This window comes from Carcharhinus amblyrhynchos, chromosome 10, assembly GCF_965287045.1.
Source record: "Carcharhinus amblyrhynchos chromosome 10, sCarAmb.v2.hapA, whole genome shotgun sequence".
Taxonomy (NCBI): domain Eukaryota; kingdom Metazoa; phylum Chordata; class Chondrichthyes; order Carcharhiniformes; family Carcharhinidae; genus Carcharhinus; species Carcharhinus amblyrhynchos.
In genome coordinates, this window is record NC_137333.1 from 106,106,652 (window position 1) to 106,131,501 (window position 24,850).

Sequence of the window (24,850 nt, forward strand, 5' to 3'; positions counted from 1 at the left end):
GCACTACTTTTCACATGAAATGCTGTACTTTTCTCCTCCTAGAGTGGATGCAAAAGATCCAATTCATTTTTAAAAGAAGATCAATAAATGTCCTGACCAATATTTACCCCTTCATCAACATCAAAACAGATTCATAGGAGCTTATTATGTGCAATTTGGTTGCTATGTTTCCTATGTTACAACTGTAACTACACAAAAAAGAACTGACTTCCTTAGTGAGCATGCAGAATTCTGTGTGCTAAGGAAGCACATCTGTTTGTTTCCCAACCAGAAACCATAGGTGAACAAAGGATATCCACTGCTTGCTGAAGTTCAGATCTGAGGCATTCAAGTCATGTGGCCCTCACCTATATAGGAAATCCAGATATGATTCATGGAGATCTATCAAAAATGCAAAAAGACAATACTGGGCCAAGCTAGAGCCCCAGGCTAGCCACACAGACTCCCACCAAATATGGCAAGGTCTGCAAGACATAACGGGGTACAAAATGAAGGCAGGTAGAATGGCTGGCACCAAAGCACCCCCTCCCTGAGGAGCTCAATGCATTGTATGTCTGTTGTCAGCAAGAGCATGCTCCCAGAAGCCTTGACTGAACCTGTATCCAAGGTCACCATTGCAGAGGTCAGAGCAGTCTTCTTGAAAGTCACCCCATTGAAAGCAACTGGCCAGGATGGGGCACCTGGATGGGCATTTGGATCCTGCGCTGACCAGCTGGTAGGGGTATTCACAGACATCTTTAATCTCTCTTTCCAACAATCTGAGGCCTCTATCTGCTTCAAGAAGGTGCTCATCGTCCTGGTACCAAAGAAAAGCCAAGTAGCGTGCCTTAATGACTGTCATCCAGATGCTCTGATATCCATCATTATGAAGTGCTTTGTAAAGTTAGTCATGGCACAAATTGATTCTGGCTCCCCAGATTGCCTTGGTCCATGACAGTTTATCTATCACCACAACAGATGCCATCTCTCAGGCCCTACACTCAACCCTGGAACATCTAGACAACAAAGACACCTATATCACACTCCTATTTATTGACTACAGCTCAGCCTTCAACACCATTATTCCTACAAAACTCATTTCCAAACTCCGTTGCCTGGGGCTGAGCTCCTCCCTCTGCAATTGGATCTAGACTTCCTAACCCACAGACTGCAATCAGGAGGGATAGGCAACAACACCACCTCCACAATCATCCTCAACACTGGTGCCCCACAAGGCTGTGTTCTGAGCCCCTTACCATGCTCTTGATGCACTATGACTTTGTGGCCAAATTCATCTCCAACTCGATTTTCAAGTTTGCTGATAACACCATCTTGGTGGGTCAGATTTCAAACAATGACGAAACGGAGTACAGGAATGAGATGAAGAATCTGGTGAACTAGTGCAATGTTGATAATTTTTCCTTTTAATGTCAACAAAACAAAGCAGATAGTCACTGCCTTCAGAAGATCATGCCCCTGTCTACATCAATGGGGACAAAGTGGAAATGGCCAAGAGCTTCAAGTTTCTACATGGCTAGATCACCAACTTGTCCTAGTTCCTCCATGTTAATGCTATAATTGAAGCCCACCAACGCCTCTACTTTCTCAGAGGGCTAAGGAAATTTGACATGTCCATTATGACTCTCACCAGCTTTCACAGATGCACTTTAGAAAGCATTCTCTCTGGTTGTATCACAGCTTGCTATGGCTCCTGTTCTGTCGAAGACTGCAAAAAAACTACAAAGCGTTGTGAATGTAGCCCAGTCCATCGCATCTATTAACTCTGTCTCCGCTTCCCATTGACTCGGGAAAGCAGCCAGTATAATCAAGGAACCCATGCATCCCGGACATTCTCTCTTCCACCTTCTTCTGTCAGGAAAAAGATATAAAATTCTGAGGACACATACCAATCGACTCAAGAACAGCTGCTTTGCTGCCATCAGATTTTTGAATGGACCTACCTCGTATTAAATTGATCTTCCTTTAGATCTTAGCTATGACTGTAACACTGCATTCTGCACTCGCTCCTTTCCTTCTCTATGTACAGTATGTTTTATCTGTGTGGCACACAAGAAACAATACTTTTCACGATAAACATATGTGACAATAAATCAAATCAAATTCAATAGCCAAGACATACAGGGATTGTGATAGGCACAACATAAGTGCAAGTCTGTATTTTACGTGCACAGGTGTCAGTTTTTCGTTTTGATAACACATTGGGACATCTAAGATTTAACAATGTCACTTGCTGTCGTTTGAATTGTTGCTGCTGCCGCCTCTACCTAATATACTGAGTGACTCCACCTTTTTTAAATGCTGTTGGGGGCTGTGCATTGCTAATTCATTCAAACCAGGCAGCCCCAGGTTCAGTTCTGATTTATGTTGAATTAACTGGACTGGCAGTACGAATGATAATTGACCTCAAATTTTAGATGAAGGTACGAAAATATCCTGCACTTTTCCTGCTGCTGAACTACACACTTTCAGCTAGCAAATGCAGACAAGACAAAACTTGGTTGTGTTATGTCTAAAATTCGGATTGCTATTGTCCAGGCTTGTGCATAAAGAATAGGTGAGATTCTGCAAAACACCATGGAACTGCACCACAGAACTACATGAGGAGTGGGGAATTTAAAAAAAGTCTTTATTTGTATTGCAGATTTTTTAAATGTAAATCACCTGAATTTCACTGTCACCTTAAGAAGTGAGCCCTATTGATTAGGTTACTTTGCTTTTTCTCCTTCACTTCCCTGGTATAATCACATTTGCTTACAATATATTGCTTTTGCTGTGAGTCTTTACGTTGATATCAAGTAATAGGTAGGATCTTAGCCTCTAAGTAACTTGTGGTTATGCGACTACAAAACAAGGCAGATGATCCCATGATGTTTGTTTTTAGTTGATGGGCAGTTGGTAGCAGATAACTTCATTGGGTTCTTGGTCAATTTGGAGGAATCAAACTCCAGACAATTTACTGCATTCAGACTTTTTCATGAAAATGTCCAGAGTTGTCTGTGGTGGTTTCAATCATAACGACATCAATCTGACTAGATTTAATGGGGATTTGTAGCGCTGTAGCAGAGGAAGTATTGGAACAGCTTGCTTGTAGGTTGTGTCATCTTGTGAGCCCTTATCTTTTGCAGGGGGCACGGTAGCATAGTGGTTAGCAAAGCTGCTTCACAGCTCCGGGGACTCGGGTCCGAAACCCAGCTTGGGTCAATGTCTATGTGGAGTTTTGCACATTCTCCTCATGTCTGCGTGGATTTCCTCCAGGTGCTGCAGTTTCCTCCCTTAGTCCAAAGATGTTAGGTTGATTGGCCATGCTAAAATTGCCCCTTAATGTCCTGAGATGTGTAGGTTAGAGGGATTAGTGGTAAATATGTAGGGTTATGGGGGTAGGGCCTGGGTGGGATTGTGGTTGGTGCAGACTTGATGGGCCAAATGGCCTGTCTCTGCACTGTAGGGTATCAATCTAATATGAGCGCTTTAGTGAGTTTAATGAAAGAGGAAGTAAATTGAGAGAAAAGTCACTTTAATGTGGCTGCATTGGGGAAGTACATTGACTCCAACTTTGTTTGAAAATATTAACTACAAACATTGAAATTCTGCATGTGGTCATGTTAATCTCTGGTAATATGAACTTCCTTTTGTGCAGTTTCCTGTTTGAAAAAAAGACTTGCTCGTGCTTTGTGTGTGACTGGAGTGTGATCAGCAGTTGATATGCCGTCTAACCAATCAATGTTTGTTTGCCTGCAAACGATTTGGGCAATGTCAATCTATTGGCAGACAGCAGTGCTGCTGTGACAGACGCTATGAGAAGCAAAGTTCAATGAATTCACAAAAGAAAATTGCATGTGTTTATGCTGTATCCAGAAATGCTCAAATTAATATCAAAATGAAATGTAATGTAGAACATTGTCAACAAAATGGACAGCACTGGGGAGTCATCTTGCCAGTTCCAAAGGGGCGGGGGGTGGGTGCGGAGGGAATGTTTGAGGTTTCCTTGAATAGAGCAATGAAAAGATATCGCCAGAATTTTAATTATGAGGACTTAAGGGGAAAATTCAGCGGTGCTTGAAAAGAGGATAGAGATCACTATATGATTAACTTGTGCCCATTTGTTTCTGGAGCATGCCATCTGCACACTTCAATGATTGTAGCCAGCATTAAGCATTCTGTTGAATGCTGAGATTTGCAGCCACTTGGTGCAAAATTGTGACATTAAAAGCATGGGTTTAAGCTAATCTGTGTTCCTTAATACCAGCCTGCAAGTGGAGTGGCATTTTAACTAGAGCAGGTGCTAGAAGTCAGTTTTGACCTGAGAAGGATCCAGGAATGTCATAACAAGGAGGGAGGTGACTCCAGAGTTTTCCAGTGCAGTATTAGAAGCTTTGGTGCAGGAGTGGACAATAGGAAAGAGGTCTTCTATCCATAACGGTTAGAAGTCTCTCAAAACACACTCCCAAGAGGGCAGTGAAACATAAGAGGAGGAGGTCATTTTGTTTCTTAAGCCTGTTCCCTGATTCCAGGAGAAAATGGCTGATTTGTGACCTAACATCATATGGCCACGTTCCCTAATAATGCTGGCTTAAAAAGAAAATCTTATCAGTCTGATTTTAAGACTAACAATTCATCTAGCAGTGCAGAGGTCCTGACTATTATCTACCAATTCTCCTTAAATACAGAGATGGTGAGCTGCCAGAGAAGTGGAAAATTGATAGTATTGCCCCCAATTCAAAGAAAGGTACAGGGATTGTTATGACCAGGATGAGTGGAGTGTGCAATTTATCTAGCCCTACTAGGATTCACCATAAGTGTAAATGTTTAAATCACTCTCCAAAGTGGCCAATTGTGTACTTTCACCATTTAACTGTTGCTGAAAGAAGACATTTTGTCAAAGCTTTTTATCATGCACTCATCAGGACAGTCATAAGTGTATCAATTTCAGGGGAAATAATTTTATACTATATGAAAAGAGAAAGAATGCTGATTCGTTGGCAAGTGACTCCAAATAAAAAGGTATATGGAGTTAGACCATAGATCAGCTATGATCTTGTTAAATACTGAAACAGGCTGAGTGGCATGCTCCTGTTCTTATGTTCCTATTCCTATGACTGAAAGTTAACTGCCAAGCATTATTTGAAAATTTAAACCTGGCAGCTTAGCCTGGATCGCTAAGGCCTTGACCAATGAATGACTATTATTTATTTAGTTTAGCTGAAACCGGCACAATATGTGTGGAAACAAACAGGGCTCTCTGCATTAAAATATGTACTTCCAGTACATGCAAATGTGCCTCATTGTGAGGCCAACTGAAAAGTGTAAATTATTTTCACATAAGACACCTGCAGGATAATGGCTACTCTGCGCTGATTAGTTAGCCCAGGATTAAATATATTTCAGTCAGGCATCTTTCAATGAATTCAGAACAGTTGGTTTATTATGAAACAAAACTTTAAAACAGAAACAAGCTGCAAAGGACCACAGACAGACACGTGCACACAGACAGAGGTGCACACGCACACACCCCTGCAGTGGTTGGCCAGTAAGGACACGGGATGGAAAAGGTTAATGTTCGAACGCTTTTGCTGCTGTCGATCCGTTGTTTTGGCATGCAGAGAGCTTTGGTGTGGAAAACGGAGTACAATCACTCCTTGGGAGCTCTCTCTTGTCCCAACGTCCCAGGTTTCCAAAAAGGGAAGTGTTCTACTGAGATATGAGTTTTCTGGCTAGACGTTTATAACTCCACACACACTTTTCAGGTAAGGCAGGGAGAAGAATTGCTTGGAAGCTTCCTTTTCAGTTTATTCCCCAATACACACACAGTTCAAAAAACATGTTCAAACAGAAAGCAGGGCTCGGGTCAGGTGTTTTCCAGAAAGTCAGCAGGGCAGCCCTACAGCCTTAAAACAAACACCAGCTTTTTTTTCCTCCAACTATTAGGACCACTGCTTTTCTTGATCTATGTTAATGATCTAGAATTGGGTGTACAGGGCACCATATTTATTGATGAAACTTAGAAGTATTGTGAACTATGTAGAACATAGTGAGAGACTTTCAAGAACGCATAGACAGATTGGTGAATGGGCAGATGAGCAGCGCTTGAAATTTGATAATCAGAATGGGGCAAGACAATATAAATGATGCAGTCCTAGAGGGCTTGCAGGGGTAGAGAACATGAGAATGCCATCTTGCCCATCAAGCCTGCCCAGCCAATCAATAAGATCATGGCTGACTTGATAGTGGTTCAGTTCCACTTACCCGCCTGCTCCCCATAACCCTTAATTCCCTTATTGGTCAAAAATTGATCTACCTGTGACTTAAACACACTTAACGAGGTAGCCTCCGCTGCTTCAATGTGCAGAGAATCCCAAAGATTCACTACCCTCTGGGAGAAGAAGTTCCTTCTCAACTCTGTTCTAAATTGACTCACCCTTATTTTGAGGCTGTGCCCTCTAGTTCTTGTTTCCATTCTAAGTGGAAATAATCTTTCTGCTTCTACCCTAACCAGCCCCTTCATTATCTTATATGTCTCTATAAGATCTCCCCTCAGCCTTCTAAACTCCAATGAGTACAGGCCCAGTCTACTCAATCTCTCCTCATAAGCTAACCCCCTCATCTCCGGAATCAACCTGGTGAACCTTCTCTGCACTCCCTCTAAAGCCAATATATCCTTTTGCAAATAAGGGGACCAAAATTACATGCAGTACTCTAAGAGGGGAGATCTCATAAGAACATAAGATCTCATAAGAAATAGGAGCAGGAGTAGGCCATCCAGCCCTTCGAACCTGCCCCGCCATTCAATAAGATCATGGCTGATCTGTCGCGGTTCAGTTCCACCTTCCCGCCCTCTCCCCACAACCCTTAATCCCCTCTCTTATCAAAAACCCATCAACCCGCGTCTTAAAAATATTTAGCAAGGCAGCCTCCACCACTTCAACGGGCAGAGAATTCCAGAGATTCACCACCCTTTGAGTGAAGAATTTCCTCCTCAACTCCGTTTTAAACTGCCCCCCCTTTATCTTGAGGCTGTGCCCCCTAGTCCTACTGTCTTTTTTTTTGAGCGGGAAGAGTCTCTCCACCTCTATCCTATCCATCCCATTCATCATCATATACGTCTCAATGAGATCTCCCTTCATTCTTCTAAACTCTAACGAGTACAAGCCTAGTTTATTCAGCCTCTCCTCATAGCTCAACCCCCTCAACTCCGGTATCAGCCTAGTAAACCTCCTCTGCGCTCCCTCCAAGGCCAAAATATCTTTATAAGATAATGAAGGGGCTAGACAAGGTAGAAGCAGAGATTATTTCCACTTAGAATGGAAACAAGAACTAGAGGGCACAGCCTCAAAATAAGGGGGAGTTGATTTTGAACAGAGTTGAGGAGGAACTTCTTCTCCCAGAGGGTAGTGAATCTTTGGAATTCTCTGCACATTGAAGCAGTGGAGGCTACCTTGTTAAATGTGCTTAAGTCACAGGTAGATCGATTTTTGACTAATAAGGGAATTAAGGGTTATGGGGAACAGGTGGGTAAGTGGAACGGAACTCTAGATGCGGCCTCACCAGTACCTTATACAATTGCAGCAAGACCTCCCTGCTTTTATACTCCATCCCTCTCGCAATAAAGGCCAACATTCCATTTGCCTTCTTGATCACCAGTTGCGCCTGCAAACTGAGTTTTTGTGATTCATGCACAAGGACCCCCAGGTCCCTCTGCACAGTAGCATGTTGTAATTTTTCACCATTTAAATAATAGTCCATTTTGCTATTATTACTTCCAAAGTGGATAACCTCACACTTGCCAACATTATTCTCCATCTGCCAGATCCTTGCCCACTCACTTAGCCTGTCCAAATTTCTCTGCAGACTTTCTATGTCCTCCATGCAATTTGCTTTCCCACTCATCTTTGTGTCATCCACAAACTTTGTTACCCTATGTATACGGTAAACAGTTGAGGCCCCAGCACTGACCCCTGCGGCACACCAGTAGTCACCAACTGCCAATCGGAAAAGCACCCATTTATTCCAACTCTCTGCTTTCTGTTAGATAGCCAATCCTCAATCCATGCTAATACTTTAGCCCCAACTCCGTGTACCTTAACCTTATGCAGCAACCTATTGTGAGGCACCTTTTCGAATATCTTCTGGAAATCTAAAAACACCATATTCACCGGTTCCCCTCTGTCAACCGCACTCATTACATCTTCATAAAAAGCCAGTAAATTCATCAAACGTGACTTTCTCTTCATGAATCCATGCTGCGTCTGCAAGATTGAACCATTCTTTTCCAGGTGTCCTGCTATTTCTTCTTTAACGATAGATTCCAGCATTTCCCCAACTACAGATGCTGAGCTAACTGGTCTTAGTTTCCCGCCTTTCGTCTACCTCCTTTTTTAAGTAGTGGCGTTACATTAGCTGTTTTCCAATCAGCTGGCACCTCCAGAGTCCAGCGAATTTTGATAAATTACAACTAATGCATCTGCTGTTACTTCCGTTTTTTTTAGTACCCTGGGATGCATTCCATCCAAACCTGGGGACTTGTCTACCTTTAGTCCCATTAGCCTACTCAGCACTACCTCTTTAGTAATAGTGATCGTTTTAAGGTCCTCACCCCCTACAGTCCCATGACTGTCAATTATCGGTATGCTATTTGTGTCCTCTGCTGTGAAGACCGACACAAAAAACTTGTTTAAGGCCTTGGCCATTTCCTCTTCCCATTATTAAATCCCCTTCTCATCTTCTAAGGGTCCAACTTTTACTCTAGCCACTCTTTTCCGTTTTATATATTTGTAAAAACTTTTACGATCAGTTTTTATATTTTGTGCTAGATTACTTTCATAATCGATCTTTCCTTTCTTTATTGCTTTCTTAGTAGTTCTTTATTTTTTAAAGCTTTCCCAATCTTCTAGTTCCCCACTAATTTTGGCCACTCTGTATGCATTGGTTTTTAATTTGATACTGTCCTTTTGTTTCCTTAGTTATCATAAGAACATAAGAAATAGGAGCAGGAGTAGGCCATCCAGCCCCTCGAGCATGCCCCGCCATTCAATAAGATCATGGCTGATCTGTCGTGATCCACAGCTGGTTATCCCTTTTCTTACATTCCTCCTTTTTCACTGGAATATATTTTTGCTGAGTACTGAGAAAAATCTCCTTAAACATCCTCTACTGTTCCTCAGCTGTCCTACCAACTAGTCTGTGCTCTCAGTCTACATTAGCGAACTCCGCCCTCATCCTATCGTACTCCCCTTTGTTCAAGCAGAGGACACTGGTTTGGGACCCTACTTTCTCACCCTCCATCTGTATTAGAAATTCAACTGTATATATAAAAAGGAAGAGGCTGGCTAGGGTGAACGTTGGTCCTTTAGAGGATGAGAAAGGGGACCTAGTGGTAGGGGATGGGGAAATGGCTAAGGTCTTGAATAACTTTTTTGTTTCTGTCTTCACGGAGGAGGACGTGAATAATTTGCCGGGTGTTAGCGATGGAAAGGTGGTAGGACTGGAGGGTCTTAATGACATTACTGTTACTAGAGAGGTGGTGCTCGACAGACTGGAGGGGCTGATTGTGGACAAGTCGCCAGGACCGGATGGAATGCATCCGAGGGTTCTGAAAGAAATGGCGGAGGTTATAGTGGATGCCTTGGTGGTTATTTTCCAGACGTCGCTGGATTCCGGGGAAGTGCCGGAAGATTGGAAAACGGCTAATGTTACGCCGTTGTTTAAGAAGGGTGCCAGGCAAAAGGCGGGGAATTATAGGCCGGTTAGTTTAACGTCTGTGGTAGGTAAAATGTTAGAATCCGTCATTAAGGAGGAAATTGCGAGGCATCTTGAAGGGAATTGCTTGATAGGGCAGACGCAACACGGTTTCATTAAAGGGAAGTCGTGTCTGACAAATTTACTGGAGTTCTATGAGGATGTGTCTAGGGCGGTGGATAGAGGAGAGCTGGTGGATGTGGTCTTTCTGGATTTTCAGAAGGCGTTTGACAAAGTACCTCACAAGAGGTTATTGCAGAAGGTCAGGGGACATGGAGTTGGGGGTAGGGTGTTAGCGTGGATAGAGGATTGGTTGTCAAATAGGAGGCAGAGAGTGGGGGTCAATGGGTGCTATTCGGATTGGCGGTTGGTGACTAGTGGGGTGCCCCAGGGGTCGGTGCTGGGGCCTCAGCTATTTACCATTTATATAGATGATCTGGAGGAGGGAACCGAGTGCAGGGTGTCGAAATTTGCTGATGACACCAAGATTGGGGGAAAGGCAAATTGTGCGGAGGGTGTGGAGAGTCTGCAGAAGGATCTAGATAGGCTGGGCGAATGGGCCAGGAAATGGCAAATGGAATTTAATGTTGGCAAGTGCGAGGTGGTCCACTTTGGTAGGAAGAATGGTAGGAAGGACTATTCCTTACGTGGCGAAAAACTGCAGCAGGCGACGGTGCAGAGGGACCTCGGGGTCCTTGTGCATGAGTCGCAAAAACCCAGCTTGCAGGTGCAGCAGGTGGTCAGGAAGGCGAATGGAATGCTGGCCTTCATAGCGAGGGGGATTGAATATAAAAGTAGGGAGGTCTTGCTGCAGCTGTATAGGGCATTGGTGAGGCCGCAGCTGGAGTACTGTGTGCAGTTTTGGGCGCCGCACCTGCGCAAGGATATTTTGGCCCTGGAGGGAGTGCAGAGGAGGTTTACTAGGCTGATACCGGAGTTGAGGGGATTGTGCTATGAGGAGAGGCTGAATAAACTAGGCTTGTACTCGTTAGAGTTTAGAAGAATGAGGGGAGATCTCATTGAGACGTATAAGATGATGAATGGGATGGATAGGGTAGAGGTGGAGAGACTCTTCCCGCTCAAAAAAGACAGTAGGACTAGGGGGCACAGCCTCAAGATAAAGGGGAGGCGGTTTAGAACGGAGTTGAGGAGGAACTTCTTCACTCAAAGGGTGGTGAATCTCTGGAATTCTCTGCCCGTTGAAGTGGTGGAGGCTGCCTCACTAAATATTTTTAAGAAGCGGGTTGATGGGTTCTTGATAACAGAGGGGATTAAGGGTTATGGGGAGAGGGCGGGAAAGTGGAACTGAGCCACGACAGATCAGCCATGATCTTATTGAATGGCGGGGCAGGCTCGAAGGGCTAGATGGCCTACTCCTGCTCCTATTTCTTATGTTCTTATTGTGATCACTCATTCCAAGAGGATCCCTCACAAGAAGATCCCTAATTCTACCTGTCTCATTACACAGGACCAAGATAGCTTGCTCCCTCATAGGTTCTGTGACATGCTGTTCGAGGAAACAATCTCAACAGTATTCTAAGAACTCTTCCTCAAGTCCACCGCATCTGACTTGAGTTGACCAATCAATATGTAGGTTAAAATCCCCCATGATTATTACTGTTCTGTTTTTAAACGCATCTGTTATTTGCTTGTTTATAGCCCGCCCCACCTCGAAGTTATTATTTGAGAGCCTATAGACCACGCCCACCAGTGACTTTTTTCCCCTTACTATTCCTTGTCTCCACCCACGTTGACTCCACGTTTTGCTTCTTAGAGCCTGTATCGTCTCTCACTACCACCCTGATGTTGTCCTTAATTAACAGAGCTACGCCGCCTCCTTTTTCTTCCTGTCTATCCTTCCGAAATGTATGATACCCCTGGATATTCAGTTCCCAGTCCTGGTCACCCCGCAACCACGTTTCTGCAACGGCCACTAGATCATACCCATTTGTACTGATTTGTGCCATGACATGCATTCAGGTAAAGTGTCATTATGTTAGCCTTTCTTATCTGGACCTGATTTGTTAGTGCATTCTTTTGTTTGTACGCTGTGTCCCTTCCTGTCGCAGACTGGTTATCTTTCCTCAGACCATCTCCCTGCACTGCGTTGACCACCTCCCTTCTCATGCTTGTCACCTTTTTTACTCTTCCTGAGGTTAGATTCCTGCCACCTTCTATACTCTCTGTCCTATTACGTGGTCTGGAAACGTTAGTAACCTCTCCTGAGCCCTCGACTCTTTAGTTGAAAGGGAGGGACCTGGGTGCACAAATTGTTGATGGTGGCATGACAGGTTGAGGAAAACAACGGCATCTGGATTTCTGAGCTCTGTAGGCAGAGGCACAAGGTCTCTGGGATAAGGATCCAGTGAAATGGAATGGTGGAGAGCTGGTTTGGAATGGTTTCCTGATGCTGTCCCATTGGCTTAGATACAAAGGTGGGTAGAGTGTGGGTTGACTGCTCCAACCCATGGTTGCCAATTTGCATAATAAACGACTCCAATTAGGGGCTGTTAAAGAGTAAGATGGCCTCCCTGTGACTAGAGAAGCTCCATGGCCCAAAGAAAACAGTAATAGGCAGGGTAGGCAACCCCTGCATCTCCCCCACACTACCCTGCTGGAGGAATTATCCCTTACTCTCTGCCCTCTGATTTAGTAATTTACTCTGATGGCACCCTGAAGATTTCAGAGTGACTCAGTTGTGCCCACCTCTCCAGGTTGTCAATGCTGATGTTTAAAAGCTGCCAATCCTCTGATTGGAGGACTAGCTCCAGAAACTATCCTTGGATTTTGCTAGCAAGTTTCATACCATCACCATTCCCTGGCTAAAGATGTTTCTCTGGATTTTCTATTACTGACTATCTTGTAATCATGGCCTCTAGTTTGGACTCCTTACAAGTTTAAACAATTTCTACTTCATCTACCATATCAATCATTTTCATAATTTTAAAAACCAGTGTTGACTCATCCTTTTGGTGATGTAATCATTGGCAATGGAATCTGATCCTTTTTCTGTCCTTTGTTTATGTTAATGTGTAGACCTGGTGGCTTCTGTTACATAGCCTAGCAAAATATAAGCTTGTTACAGTAGCCTTTAGAATCCTACGCAGTCAGCGTACTAGGTTGATTGTGTGAAACTGAATATTGGTGGGAATGAACTTCTGAACTGTTGGTGGACAGCATGACTTTTCCACTGATCTTTTATTGTCTGGCATTTTTTTTTGCAGTAATGTCACTTCCATAGCAAGCAGACTTCCAAGTTTCCCCCCTTGTGACATTTTCGCTTTCCTGTTTTCTTGTGAAAGGTTTTTTTGAAATGCTGAAGCAAGCTAGACTAATTTGGCAGGGGAGATGGGACTGTTCGACCTTCTGGTGTTACAGTATATCCAGCTACACTGGAATGGTCACAGTTGTTTTTGCATGTTGCTGATGAAATTTACATGCTTTGGGATTGTGGTTCACTTTGCTACAGAACACAACCTGTTTCCTCTTCCTGTTAACAATACACACAGATATATTCTCAGTAAATTAGTGATGAATTATGAATGAATAGCTAACTGAATTTAGCATTTTAATGTTTCCTTTTACACTCCAGTTTGCACAGGCACTTGCCTCCAGTTATGATACTGAGCATGGGGGAGAGACAGCAATTCTCCTGACTATAATCTCTATGACGAGAAGTGCATTTGAACAAGAGGCATTCTATTCAATTTTAAACAAGTGGCATGAATAGAATCTGGTCAAGTTGAACATATTCAGAAATACTGAGGGAATCTAAAGAGAAATCATGAAAGATAATGGCACATTATCAAATGCCTTTTGGGAATCCAAGTACACCTCATTCACAGCTTCCTCTTTAACCACGTTGCTTGTTACTTTCTCAAAGAAATCTAAAAAATTAGTTGAACATGATTTCACAGAATTGTGATGGTGCAGGAGGTGGCCATTCAACATATTATGTCTGTATCAGCTTCTGAATGAGCTTGTGCCACTTTTTGCCTTTTTCCCCATAACCCACTCAAAACCTTTTGTGATCCCAGTTGATACTACAACTGGACGGGAAGATTTCAGAGTGGAACGCTGGCTCAAAAGAATGGAACTTCTACATTTTTTTTAGAAAATGTAGAGGAACTGAGTCTCAGGACTAATTAGTTTTAACAACAAGGAAAAACATCATTTAAATATTAAAAATTTGATTATAATACCTTTCCTCCCTCCCTTAGTTTTGCAAATATACAAAAGTTTTAAGATTAACACAGATTGCAAAGCGTATCTTAAGCTACAGTGGCCTCAATATTACAAAGTCCCTTTAAACACATAAATTGGCTCCACTCAGAACCCAAGTTAGTGTCTGGAGTTCTCTTCCAAATCCATCCCCAAAACCGCCCCCCCACCCCCCAAATGATTGTCATATGAGAGTTTCCAAACTCCACTCCCAGAAAACACGCTTTAAAACTCTCCTTTGCAACATTGCTTTCCATCAGTGGGTTGCATTATGAAATGTAGTCCAATTGACTCTTTTAAGCAAAGCTTCTGTTTCACTTGTAACAAAGAATCCAGCATTTGGGTTTTGCCACTTCCCATTCAGGATTTCTTTTGTCTTGGCAAGGTGAGGTGAGAGTGACAGTCTTTGACATCAGGCTGCATTCAACTGAATGTGGCATCAAGGAGCCCGAGCAAAACTGGAATCAATGTATTAGGGGTCAAACTCTGCTGGTTGGAGTTGTACCTGGTACATAGGAAGACTGTTGTGGAGGGTCAGTCATCTCCATTCCAGGACATCTCTGCAGGAGTCCCTCAGGGTAGTGTCCTATGCCCAACAATCTCCAGCTGCTTCTTCAATGACCTCCCCTTCATCAGAAGTGGTCAGAAGGTCAGAAGTGGGGATGTTTGTGGATGATTGCACCATATAAGCACATAAGAAATAGGAACAGGAGTAGGCCATCCAGCCCCTCGAGCCTGCCCCGCCATTCAACAAGATCATGGCTGATCTGAAGTGGCTCAGTTCCACTTTCCCGTTTTTTCCCCATAACCCTTAATTCCCTTGTCTGTCAAAAACCTATCTACCCGTGTCTTAAATGTATTTAGCGAGGTAGCCTCCACCACTTCAATGGGCAGAGAATTCCAGAGATTCACTGTCCTTTGAGTGAAGAAGTTCCTCCTCAACTCTGTTCTAAACTGTGCCCCCCCCCCCCCCTTTTTTTACCTTGAGGTTGTGCCCTCTAGTCCTGCTGTCTTTTCTGAGCAGGAAGAATCTTTCTACCTCTACCCTATCCATCCCTTTCATTATCTTATACGTCTCCATAAGATCCCCCCTCATCCTTCTAAACTCCGAGTGCAGACCCAGTCTATTTAGTCTCTCTTCATAGTCTAACCCCCTCATCTGCGGTATCAGCCTAGTGAACCTCCTCTGCACTCACTCCAAGGCCAAAATATCCATGTGCAAGTGCGGCAACCAAAACTGCACACACTACTCCAGCTGCAGCCTCACCAGTGCCCTGTACAGTTGCAGCAAGACCTCCCTGCTTTTATATTCTATCCCCCTCGCTATAAAGGCCAGCATTCCATTCGCCTTCTTGATCACCTGCTGCACCTGCAGACTGGGTTATTGTGACTCATGCACAAGAACCCCCAGGTCCCACTGCACCGTAGCATGCTGCACCTATTCGCCCTTTAAATAGTAATCCCTCCTACTACTATTTCTGCCAAAGTGGATAACCTCACACTTGCTAACATTGTACTCCATCTGTCAGGTCCTCACCCACTCGCTCAGCCTATCCAGATCCCTCTGCAGACTTTCCGCACCCTCCACGCAATTTGCTTTTCCACTCATCTTCGTGTCATCAGCAAATTTCATCACCCTACACTCAGCCCCCTCCTCCAGATCATCTATATAAATGGTAAATAGCTGAGGCCCTAGCACTGATCCCTGCAGCACTCCACTAGTCACCAACCACCAATCAGAATAGCACCCATTGATACCAACTCTCTGCCTCCTATTAGACAACCAATCCTCTATCCACGCTACTTACCCCCAGTAGGACTAGGGGGCACAGCCTCAAGATAAAGGGGAGGCGGTTTAGAACGGAGTTGAGGAGGAACTTCTTCACTCAAAGGGTGGTGAATCTCTGGAATTCTCTGCCCGTTGAAGTGGTGGAGGCTGCCTCGCTAAATATTTTTAAGAAGCGGGTTGATGGGTTCTTGATAAGAGAGGGGATTAAGGGTTATGGGGAGAGGGCGGGAAAGTGGAACTGAGCCACAACAGATCAGCCATGATCTTATTGAATGGCGGGGCAGGCTCGAAGGGCTAGATGGCCTACTCCTGCTCCTATTTCTTATGTTCTTAACTCCATGCCCCCTAACCTTCTGAAGCAACCTTTTGTGCGGCACCTTATCAAACGCCTTTTGAAAATCTAGAAACACCACATCCACTGGTTCCCTTCTGTCTACCACACTAGTCACATCCTCGTAGAAATCCAATAAATTTGTCAAACACAGCGTCCCCTTAACGAATCCGTGCTGCATCTGCTCTATCAAACCATTCCTTTCCAGGTGCCTCGCTATTTCTTCTTTGACGGATTCAAGCATTTTTCCAACTACAGACGTTAAACTAACCAGCCTATAATTCCCTGCCTTTTGCCTGCTACCTTTTTTAAACAGCGGCATAACATTAGCTGTTTTCCAATCTTCTGGCACTTTCCCGGAATCCAGCAAAGTTTGGTAAATAATCAGTAAGGCATCTACTATCACCTCTGCCATTTCCTTCAGAACCTTGGGATGCATTCCATCCAGTCCTGGGAACTTGTCCACCATCAGTCCCGCTAGTCTATCAAGCACTACCTCTCTAGTGACAGTAATCGCATTCAGGCCCTCAACTCCTACCATCCTTTTATCTTTAATATCCAGGAAACTATTCGCGTCCTCCTCCGTGAAGACCGAGGCAAAAAACTTATTTAAGGCCTCAGCCATTTTCTCATCTCCTACCACTAAATCCCCCCCTCTCATCCTCTAAGGGTCCAACATTCACCCTAGCCAGCCTCCTCCTCTTTATATATTTGTAAAAACTTTTACTGTCCTTTTTTATATTTAGTGCTGGTTTAGCTTCATAGTCTATCCTTCCTTTATCAACTTCTTAGTCATTCTTTGTTGATTTTTGAACCTCTCCCAATCTTCTACTCGCCCACTACTTTTAGCCACTCTAAAAGCATCAGCTTTTAATTTAACACTCTCCTTTATTTCCTTCGTTAACCACGGCTGATTATCCCTTCTCCTACATTCCTTCTTTGCCATCGGAATATATTTCTGCTGAGCACCGAAGAAGATCTCCTTAAAGATCCTCCAGTGTTCCTCAGTCGTCCTACCGACCAATCTGCGCCCCCAATCTACATTAGCCAATTCCTCTCTCATCCTATCGTACTCCCCTCTGTTCAAACAGAGGACACAGGTTCGGGACCCTACTTTCTCATCCTCCATCTGCATCAAAAACTCAACTGTACAATGATCGCTCGTCCCAAGAGGATCCCTCACAACAAGATCCCTAATTCTTCCTGCCTTGTTACACAACACCAGATCTAAGATAGCTCACTCCCTCGTTGGTTCCGTCACACACTGTTCAAGGAAACTATCCCTACAACATTCCAAGAACTCTTTCTCAAGCCCACCGCGTCTGACTTGGGTCAACCAATCAATGTGCAGATTGAAATCCCCCATAATTATCGCCGCTCCATTTCTGCACGCATCATTTATTTGCTTGTTTATAGCCTGCCCCACCTCCAAGTTGTTATTTGGGAGCCTATAGACCACACCCACCAGCATCTTCCTCCCTTTACTGTTCCTTATCTCCACCCACCATTCGCGACTCCTCAGGTACTGAAGCAGTCCATGTTCAAATGCAACAAGATCTGGACAATATCCAGGCTTGGGCTGATAAATGGCAAGTAACATTTGTGCCACACAAATGCCAGGCAATGACCACCACCAATAAGAGACACTCAAATCACTGCCCCTTGACATTCAATGGTGTAACCGTCACTGAATCCTTCACGGTCAACATCCTTGGGGTCACCATTGACCAGAAACTCAACTGGACTCACCACCATAAACACAGTGGCTACAAGAGCAGGTCAGAGGCTAGGAATATGCAGCAAGTAACTTGCATCCTGACTCCTTAAAGCCTATCCATCATCTACAAGGCACAAGTCTGGAGTGTGATGGAATACTCGCCACTTGCCTAGATGGGTGCAGCTCCAACAACACTCAAGAAGCTTGACCCCATCCAGGACAAAGCAGCCCACTTTATTGGCACCACATCTACAAACATTCAATCCCTCCACCACTGGTGTTCAAAAGCAGCAGTGGATACTATCTACAAGATGCACTGCAGCATTTCACCAAAAATCCTGAAATAGCAATTTCCAAACCCACGATTAGAAAGACAAGGGCAGCAGATAAATGTGAACACCACCACCTGCAAGTTCCCCTCCAAGCCACTCACCATCCTGACTTGGAAATTTAACACCATTCTTTTGCAGCTGCTGGGTCAAAATCCTGGAATTCCCTCCCTAAAAGCATTGTGAGTGAACCCACAGAACATGAACTGCAGTGATTCAAGAAGGCAGCTCACCACCACCTTCTCAAGGGTAACTAGAGATGGGCAATAAATGCTAGCCAATCAGCGATGCCCATGTCACACGAATGAATAAAAAATAAACAAACTGTTCGTAATAGCTTTGATGATCAGCCATGATCATGATGAATGATGACGCAGGCTTGAAGGGCAAATGGCCTCCCTCCTTCTGCTGCTATCTTCTATGTTTCTATGCTTTAACGCTCAATACCCCTACTCAATTAAGATGGCTTCAAACTTTTAATTTACCTCTGAAGCCTGCTTTCCACTTTAACTGAAACGTTAACTCTGTTTCTGTCCATAGATGTTTCCTCAACTGCATGTTTCCAACATTTCCAGCATCCTCAATTTGCTTTTGAACTTGAGAGGTACAATTTGATTGGGAAAAAGTAAATGTTGCATTGTTCACTCAGGGAATCATGGTTGTTGTGACAACATGGACTTTAATTTATGTTGTAGTTTGAAATTATGGATGGTGATGGTAGAGGTTTCCTTCATATAGCTGATCAGGAATCTGCTTTTACTGCTACCACTGGTATGTGTTAATCTCAACTTGTGTAGCTGCATTATGTGTGCATCTTTCAAGGCCATCAAGTATTGGAGCTGAATCAAAACTGGAACATCTGGCTGAGAGTCAACATGCTACTCTTTGTGCCAAAAGACTTCCTGTTGATTTAGTGTCTGTTCAAAAAGGACAAAGCTAGCACTAATAAATACAGATCGTTAGGTTGACCTTCATCCATATAAGATAATGGAATTGATCATCTGCAGTTCACACAAAGATCATCTAAAAGTCAATAAACCAGTTAACAGCAATCAACATGCAATCAGATGGAATGACCCTGCTTGACCAACTTTTACAGTGCACCATAGAAAACATTCTTTCTGGTGTAACACAGCTTGCTATGGCTCCTGCTCTGCCCAAAATCGCAAGAAACTACAAAAGGTTGTGAATGTAGTCCAATCCATCATGCAAACCAGCCTCCCATTCATTGATTCTGTCTACACTTCCTGCTGCCTCAGCAAAGCAGCCAGCATAATCAAGGACGCCATACACCCCAGACATTCTCTCTTTCACCTTCTTCCTTCAGGAAAAAGATACAAAAGTCTGAGGTCACATACCAACTGACTCAAGAACAACTTCTTCCCTGCTGTGTCAGACTTCTGAATGGACTTACCTTGCATTAAGTTGATCTTTCTCTACACCCTAGCTATGACTGTAATACATTCTGCACTCTCCCATTTCCTTCTCTATAAACGGTATGTTTTGTCAGTACAGCGTGCAAGAAACAATACTTTTCACTGTATGTTAATACATGTGACAATAAATCAAATCAATGTCTAATGAAGTTTGAAAATAAGTGATTGGCTCATTAAGGAAATATATCTTATATATATTTATATCTTTGGATATGTGCTGTCATAATTAAATAATCTTTACATTGTGTGTCAACTATGTCTTTAATGGAAGCACTCTCGAGCCAGAAGGTTCTGGGTTCATGATCCACTTCAGGCCTTAAGCATAAAAATCAAAGTGACATTCCAATGCAGTAGTGGGGGAGTGCCACACTGTTGAAATTGCTGTGTTTTGCATAGAAACTAGAAGCAGGAATAGACCATTCGGCCCTTCAAGTCTGCCCCGCAATTCATTTTGATCATGGTTGATCATCAAATTCAATATCCTGATTTCCCCCCCTCCCCCCCCCCCCATCCCTTTTATGCCAAGAGCTATATCTAATTTCTTCCTAAAATCAGGCAATGTTTTGGCCCTACATTCCATGGTAATTAATTCTTTGTATTCACCACCCTCTGGGGGAAGAAATTTCTCTTCACCTCAGTTCTAAAAGAGTTACCCTCTATCCTTAAATATGACCCCTAGTTCTGAACTTTCCCACCACTGGGAACATTCTTTCTGAATCTACCCAGTCTAACTCTGTTAGAATTTTATACGTTTTTATGAGGTCCCCTCTAACATTTCTAAACTTCACTGAATATAATCCGAACTGACTTTAGTCTCTCCTCATATGACAGACGTGCCATCCCAGGAATTAGCCTTGTAAACCCATGCGGTCATCCCTCTTAAGCATGGACATCTTTCCTCAGATGGATGGAATGTTAAAATAAAGTTCCATTGTCCATCTATGATTGACTCAGAAGATCCATAGCACTTATTTTGAAGAACAGGCGCTTTATCCTTGGTGTCCTGGCCTATATTTATCTCTCAATCAACAAAGCACATTGGTTCTATCATGTTGCCATTCGTGGGAGTTTGCTGCTTGCAAATTAGCTGCCACTTTTCCTGTGTTATAACAGTGACTATACTTCAAAATACTTGTTGTAAAGTGCTTTGACCAGTCCAATGCTTGTGAAAAGTGCCATATAAACACAAGTATTTGTATTGCCTTGTATGAACAGGCCAAATAGTGGGGAGGAAGTTCCATTCCCTTCCTGAAAGAAGTGAATCAGTTGGGTTTCAGGACTATTGGGTAATTCATAAATTATAAGATTTTATTGAATTAAATTTTACATTCTGCTACTTGGAAGAAGTTTGTTTCAAAGTATTTTGTTGTTCTTTTGCAGGGTTTATTCAAGTATCTTGAGAAGTGCTTCACAAACCTAAAGCAAAGGGGTGTTGTGATTGGATATGATACTCGAGGTCAAGAGACTAGCAGCTGTAGTAGCAAGAGGTGAGTTCTGTTCAAAGCTGGGGAAACTTGCAATGTCTTGCTTTCCTTTCAAGCTGATGCAAAAGTGATCAAAATACAAAAATTACTATAACCTGCTTAATTGCTTTCCAAGAGGCCATGTCTTTTTTACTGTGGGAGAGACAGCTACTATTAAGGCAAATTTAATTCCATTCATATTCATTACATGAACTTCCAATGGTTGTGACCCGTCTGTCTACCTAGGAAAGAAATGGGTCTTTTGACCCCTGGATCCTGTTCAGCCTATTTAATGAGATGATGGCTACTTGCCATTGACGTAATTTCCTTAATACCTTAGTGCTACCATCCCATAATTCTTTAATACTGCCACCACCTTCCCTGCATATGTCCTGTCCCACTGGCAGAACAGACTCTGAGGTGGCCAATACAGTGGTATACAGTTAGGAGGAAGTTGCCTTGTCCTCAATGTCAATTCTGAATCAGTATTTCTTCACGTTGAATACCATGGAGGAAGCACTTGGGGTGGCAAGTGCAGAAAATGTACTCTGGGTGGGGGACTTCAATGTCCATCACCAAAAGTGACTCAGTAGCACCACTTCTGACCAAGCTAATAGAACCCCAAAGGACATGGCTGCTGGACTGGACTAATAGCAGATGGTGAGGGAACCAGCAAGAAGGAAAAACATATTTGTCCTCATCCTCACCAATCTGCCTGCTGCAGATGCATCTGCCCATGTCAGTATCGGTAGGAGTGACCACCACATAGTCCTTGTGGAAATTATGTCCTGTCATCACATTGAGTATGCCCTCTGTCATGTTGTGTGGCACTATCATAGTGCTAAATGGGATAGATTCTGAACAGATCTAGCAACTCAAGACTGGGCAACCATGAGGTGCTCTGGGCCATCGGCTGCAGCAGAATTGGCCTGGTATATATCCCGTTCTATCATTACTGGCAGCCAAGAGATCAACCCTGGTTCAATGAAGAGGGCAGGACCTGGGGTAGCACCAGGGTATACCTAAGATAAGGTGTCAACCTGGTGAATCTTCAAATCTTCAAAAGGATAGCAAGAGTTTTTATAAATATATAAAAAGGAAGAGGCTGGCTAGGGTGAATGTTGGTCCTTTAGAGGATGAGAAAGGGGACCTAGTGGTAGGGGATGAGGATATGGCTAAGGTATTGAATAACTTTTTTGTTTCTGTCTTCACGGAGGAGGACGTGAATAATTTGCCGGGTGTTAGCGACGGAAAGGTGGTAGGACTGGAGGGTCTTAATGACATTACTGTTACTAGAGAGGCGGTGCTCGACAGACTGGAGGGGCTGATTGTGGACAAGTCCCCAGGACCAGATGGAATGCATCCGAGGGTTCTGAAAGAAATGGCGGAGGTTATAGTGGATGCCTTGGTGGTTATTTTCCAGACGTCGCTGGATTCCGGGGAAGTGCCGGATGATTGGAAAACAGCTAATGTTACGCCGTTGTTTAAGAAGGGTGCCAGGCAAAAGACGGGGAATTATAGCCGGTTAGTTTAACGTCTGTGGTGGGTAAAATGTTAGAATCTGTCATTAAGGAGGAAATTGCGAGACATCTTGAAGGGAATTGCTTGATAGAGCAGACGCAGCACGGTTTCATTAAAGGGAAGTCGTGTCTGACAAATTTACTGGAGTTCTATGAGGATGTGTCTAGGGCGGTGGATAGAGGAGAGCCGGTGGATGTGGTCTTTCTAGATTTTCAGAAGGCGTTTGACAAAGTACCTCACAAGAGGTTATTGCAGAAGGTCGAGGGACATGGAGTTGGGGGTAGGGTGTTAGCGTGGATAGAGGATTGGTTGTCAAATAGGAGGCAGAGAGTGGGGGTCAACGGGTGCTATTCGGATTGGCGGATGGTGACTAGTGGAGTGCCTCAGGGGTCGGTGCTGGGGCCTCAGCTTTTTACCATTTATATAGATGATCTGGAGGAGGGAACCGAGTGTAGGGTGTTGAAATTTGCTGATGACACCAAGATTGGGGGAACGGCAAATTGTGCGGAGGGTGTGGAGAGTCTGCAGAAGGATCTAGATAGGCTGGGCAAATGGGCCAGGAAATGGCAAATGCAATTTAATGTTGGCAAGTGTGAGGTGGTCCACTTTGGTAGGAATAATGGTAGGAAGGACTATTACTTACGTGGCGAAAAACTGCAGCAGGCGACGGTGCGGAGGGACCTCGGGGTCCTTGTGCATGAGTCGCAAAAACCTAGCTTGCAGGTGCAGCAGGTGGTCAGGAAGGCGAATGGGATGCTGGCCTTCATAGCGAGGGGGATTGAATATAAAAGTAGGGAGGTCTTGCTGCAGCTGTATAGGGCATTGGTGAGGCCGCAGCTGGAGTACTGTGTGCAGTTTTGGGCGCCGCACCTGCGCAAAGATATTTTGGCCTTGGAGGGAGTGCAGAGGAGGTTTACTAGGCTGATACCGGAGTTGAGGGGGTTGAGCTATGAGGAGAGGCTGAATAAACTGGGCTTGTACTCGTTAGAGTTTAGAAGAATGAGGGGAGATCTCATTGAGACGTATAAGATGATGAATGGGATGGATAGGATAGAGGTGGAGAGACTCTTCCCACTCAAAAAAGACAGTAGGACTAGGGGGCACAGCCTCAAGATAAAAGGGGGACGGTTTAGAACGGAGTTGAGGAAGAACTTCTTCACTCAAAGGGTGGTGAATCTCTGGAATTCTCTGCCCGTTGAAGTGGTGGAGGCTGCCTCGCTAAATATTTTTAAGACGCGGGTTGATGGGTTTTTGATAAGAGAGGGGATTAAGGGCTATGGGGAGAAAGCGGGAAAGTGGAACTGAGCAGCGACAGATCAGCCATGATCTTATTGAATGGCGGGGCAGGCTCGAAGGGCTAGATGGCCTACTCCTGCTCCTATTTCTTATGTTCTTATGTAAATCAGCACTGTTTGCATGCCAAGCTGTGGATGCGCCGGCATTGGACTGGGGTAAACACAGTAAAATGTCTGACAACACCAGGTTTAAGTCCAACCGATTTATTTGATAGCTAGTGAGTGTACTATCAAATAAATCGGTTGGACTTAAACCTGGTGTTGTCAGACTTTTTACTGCATGCCAAGCAGCAAGGGATAAAGCTAAACAATCTAGTGGATAATACCCAAGACCAGTTATGAATGGTGGTGGACAATTAAACAATTTACTGGTGGAAGAGGCTCCACAATTATTCCCATATTCAGTGACTGGAATGATCCATCTGGCCTTCTCCTGAGGTTCCCAGTATCATAGATAGTGTTTTCAGTCAATTCAGTTTACTTTGTGTGATATCAAGAAAGGCTGAAGGCACTGGATATTGCATAGGCATGGGCCTTGACAATAGTACAGAAGATGTGCTCCTTGCCAAGCTGTTCCAGTACAACTACAACACTGGCACTTACCCAACAATGTGGAAAATTGTCTAGGTATGTTTTGGTCACAAAAAGCAGGACAAGTCATCCCAGCCAATTACTGCCCCATCAGTGTACTCACCATCATCAGTAAAGTGATGGAAGGAATCATTAGCAGCGTTGGCAAATGGCACTTGCTTTAGCAATAACCTGCTACCTGACATTCGGCAGGGCCACACAGCTTCTGGCCTCATTGCAGCCTTGGTTTAAACATGGTCAATAACTGACTGCCCTTGACATCTATTTGGCCGAGTGTGGTATCAAGGAACCCTGGCAAAATTGGAATCAATGGGAATCAAACAGGGGAAATCTCAACTGGTTGGAGTTATACCTAAATTCCTTTGTGTTATGGTTGTTCGAGGTCAGTCATATTGGCTCCAATCATCACTGCAGGAGTTCCTCAG

The 24,850-nt window shown here is 43.9% G+C and overlaps 1 protein-coding gene across 1 annotated transcript in view; it reads left to right on the forward strand.

Annotated features, from left to right (window-relative positions):
• pgm2l1 (phosphoglucomutase 2-like 1) overlaps positions 1-24,850 on the forward strand; it is a 131,431-nt gene that overhangs the window by 12,816 nt on the left and 93,765 nt on the right. Inside the window, exon 3 of the mRNA XM_080197739.1 lies at positions 20,936-21,042. Within this exon, the coding sequence (XP_080053865.1) occupies positions 20,936-21,042 (107 nt within the window). The remainder of the gene's footprint in view (positions 1-20,935; positions 21,043-24,850) is intronic.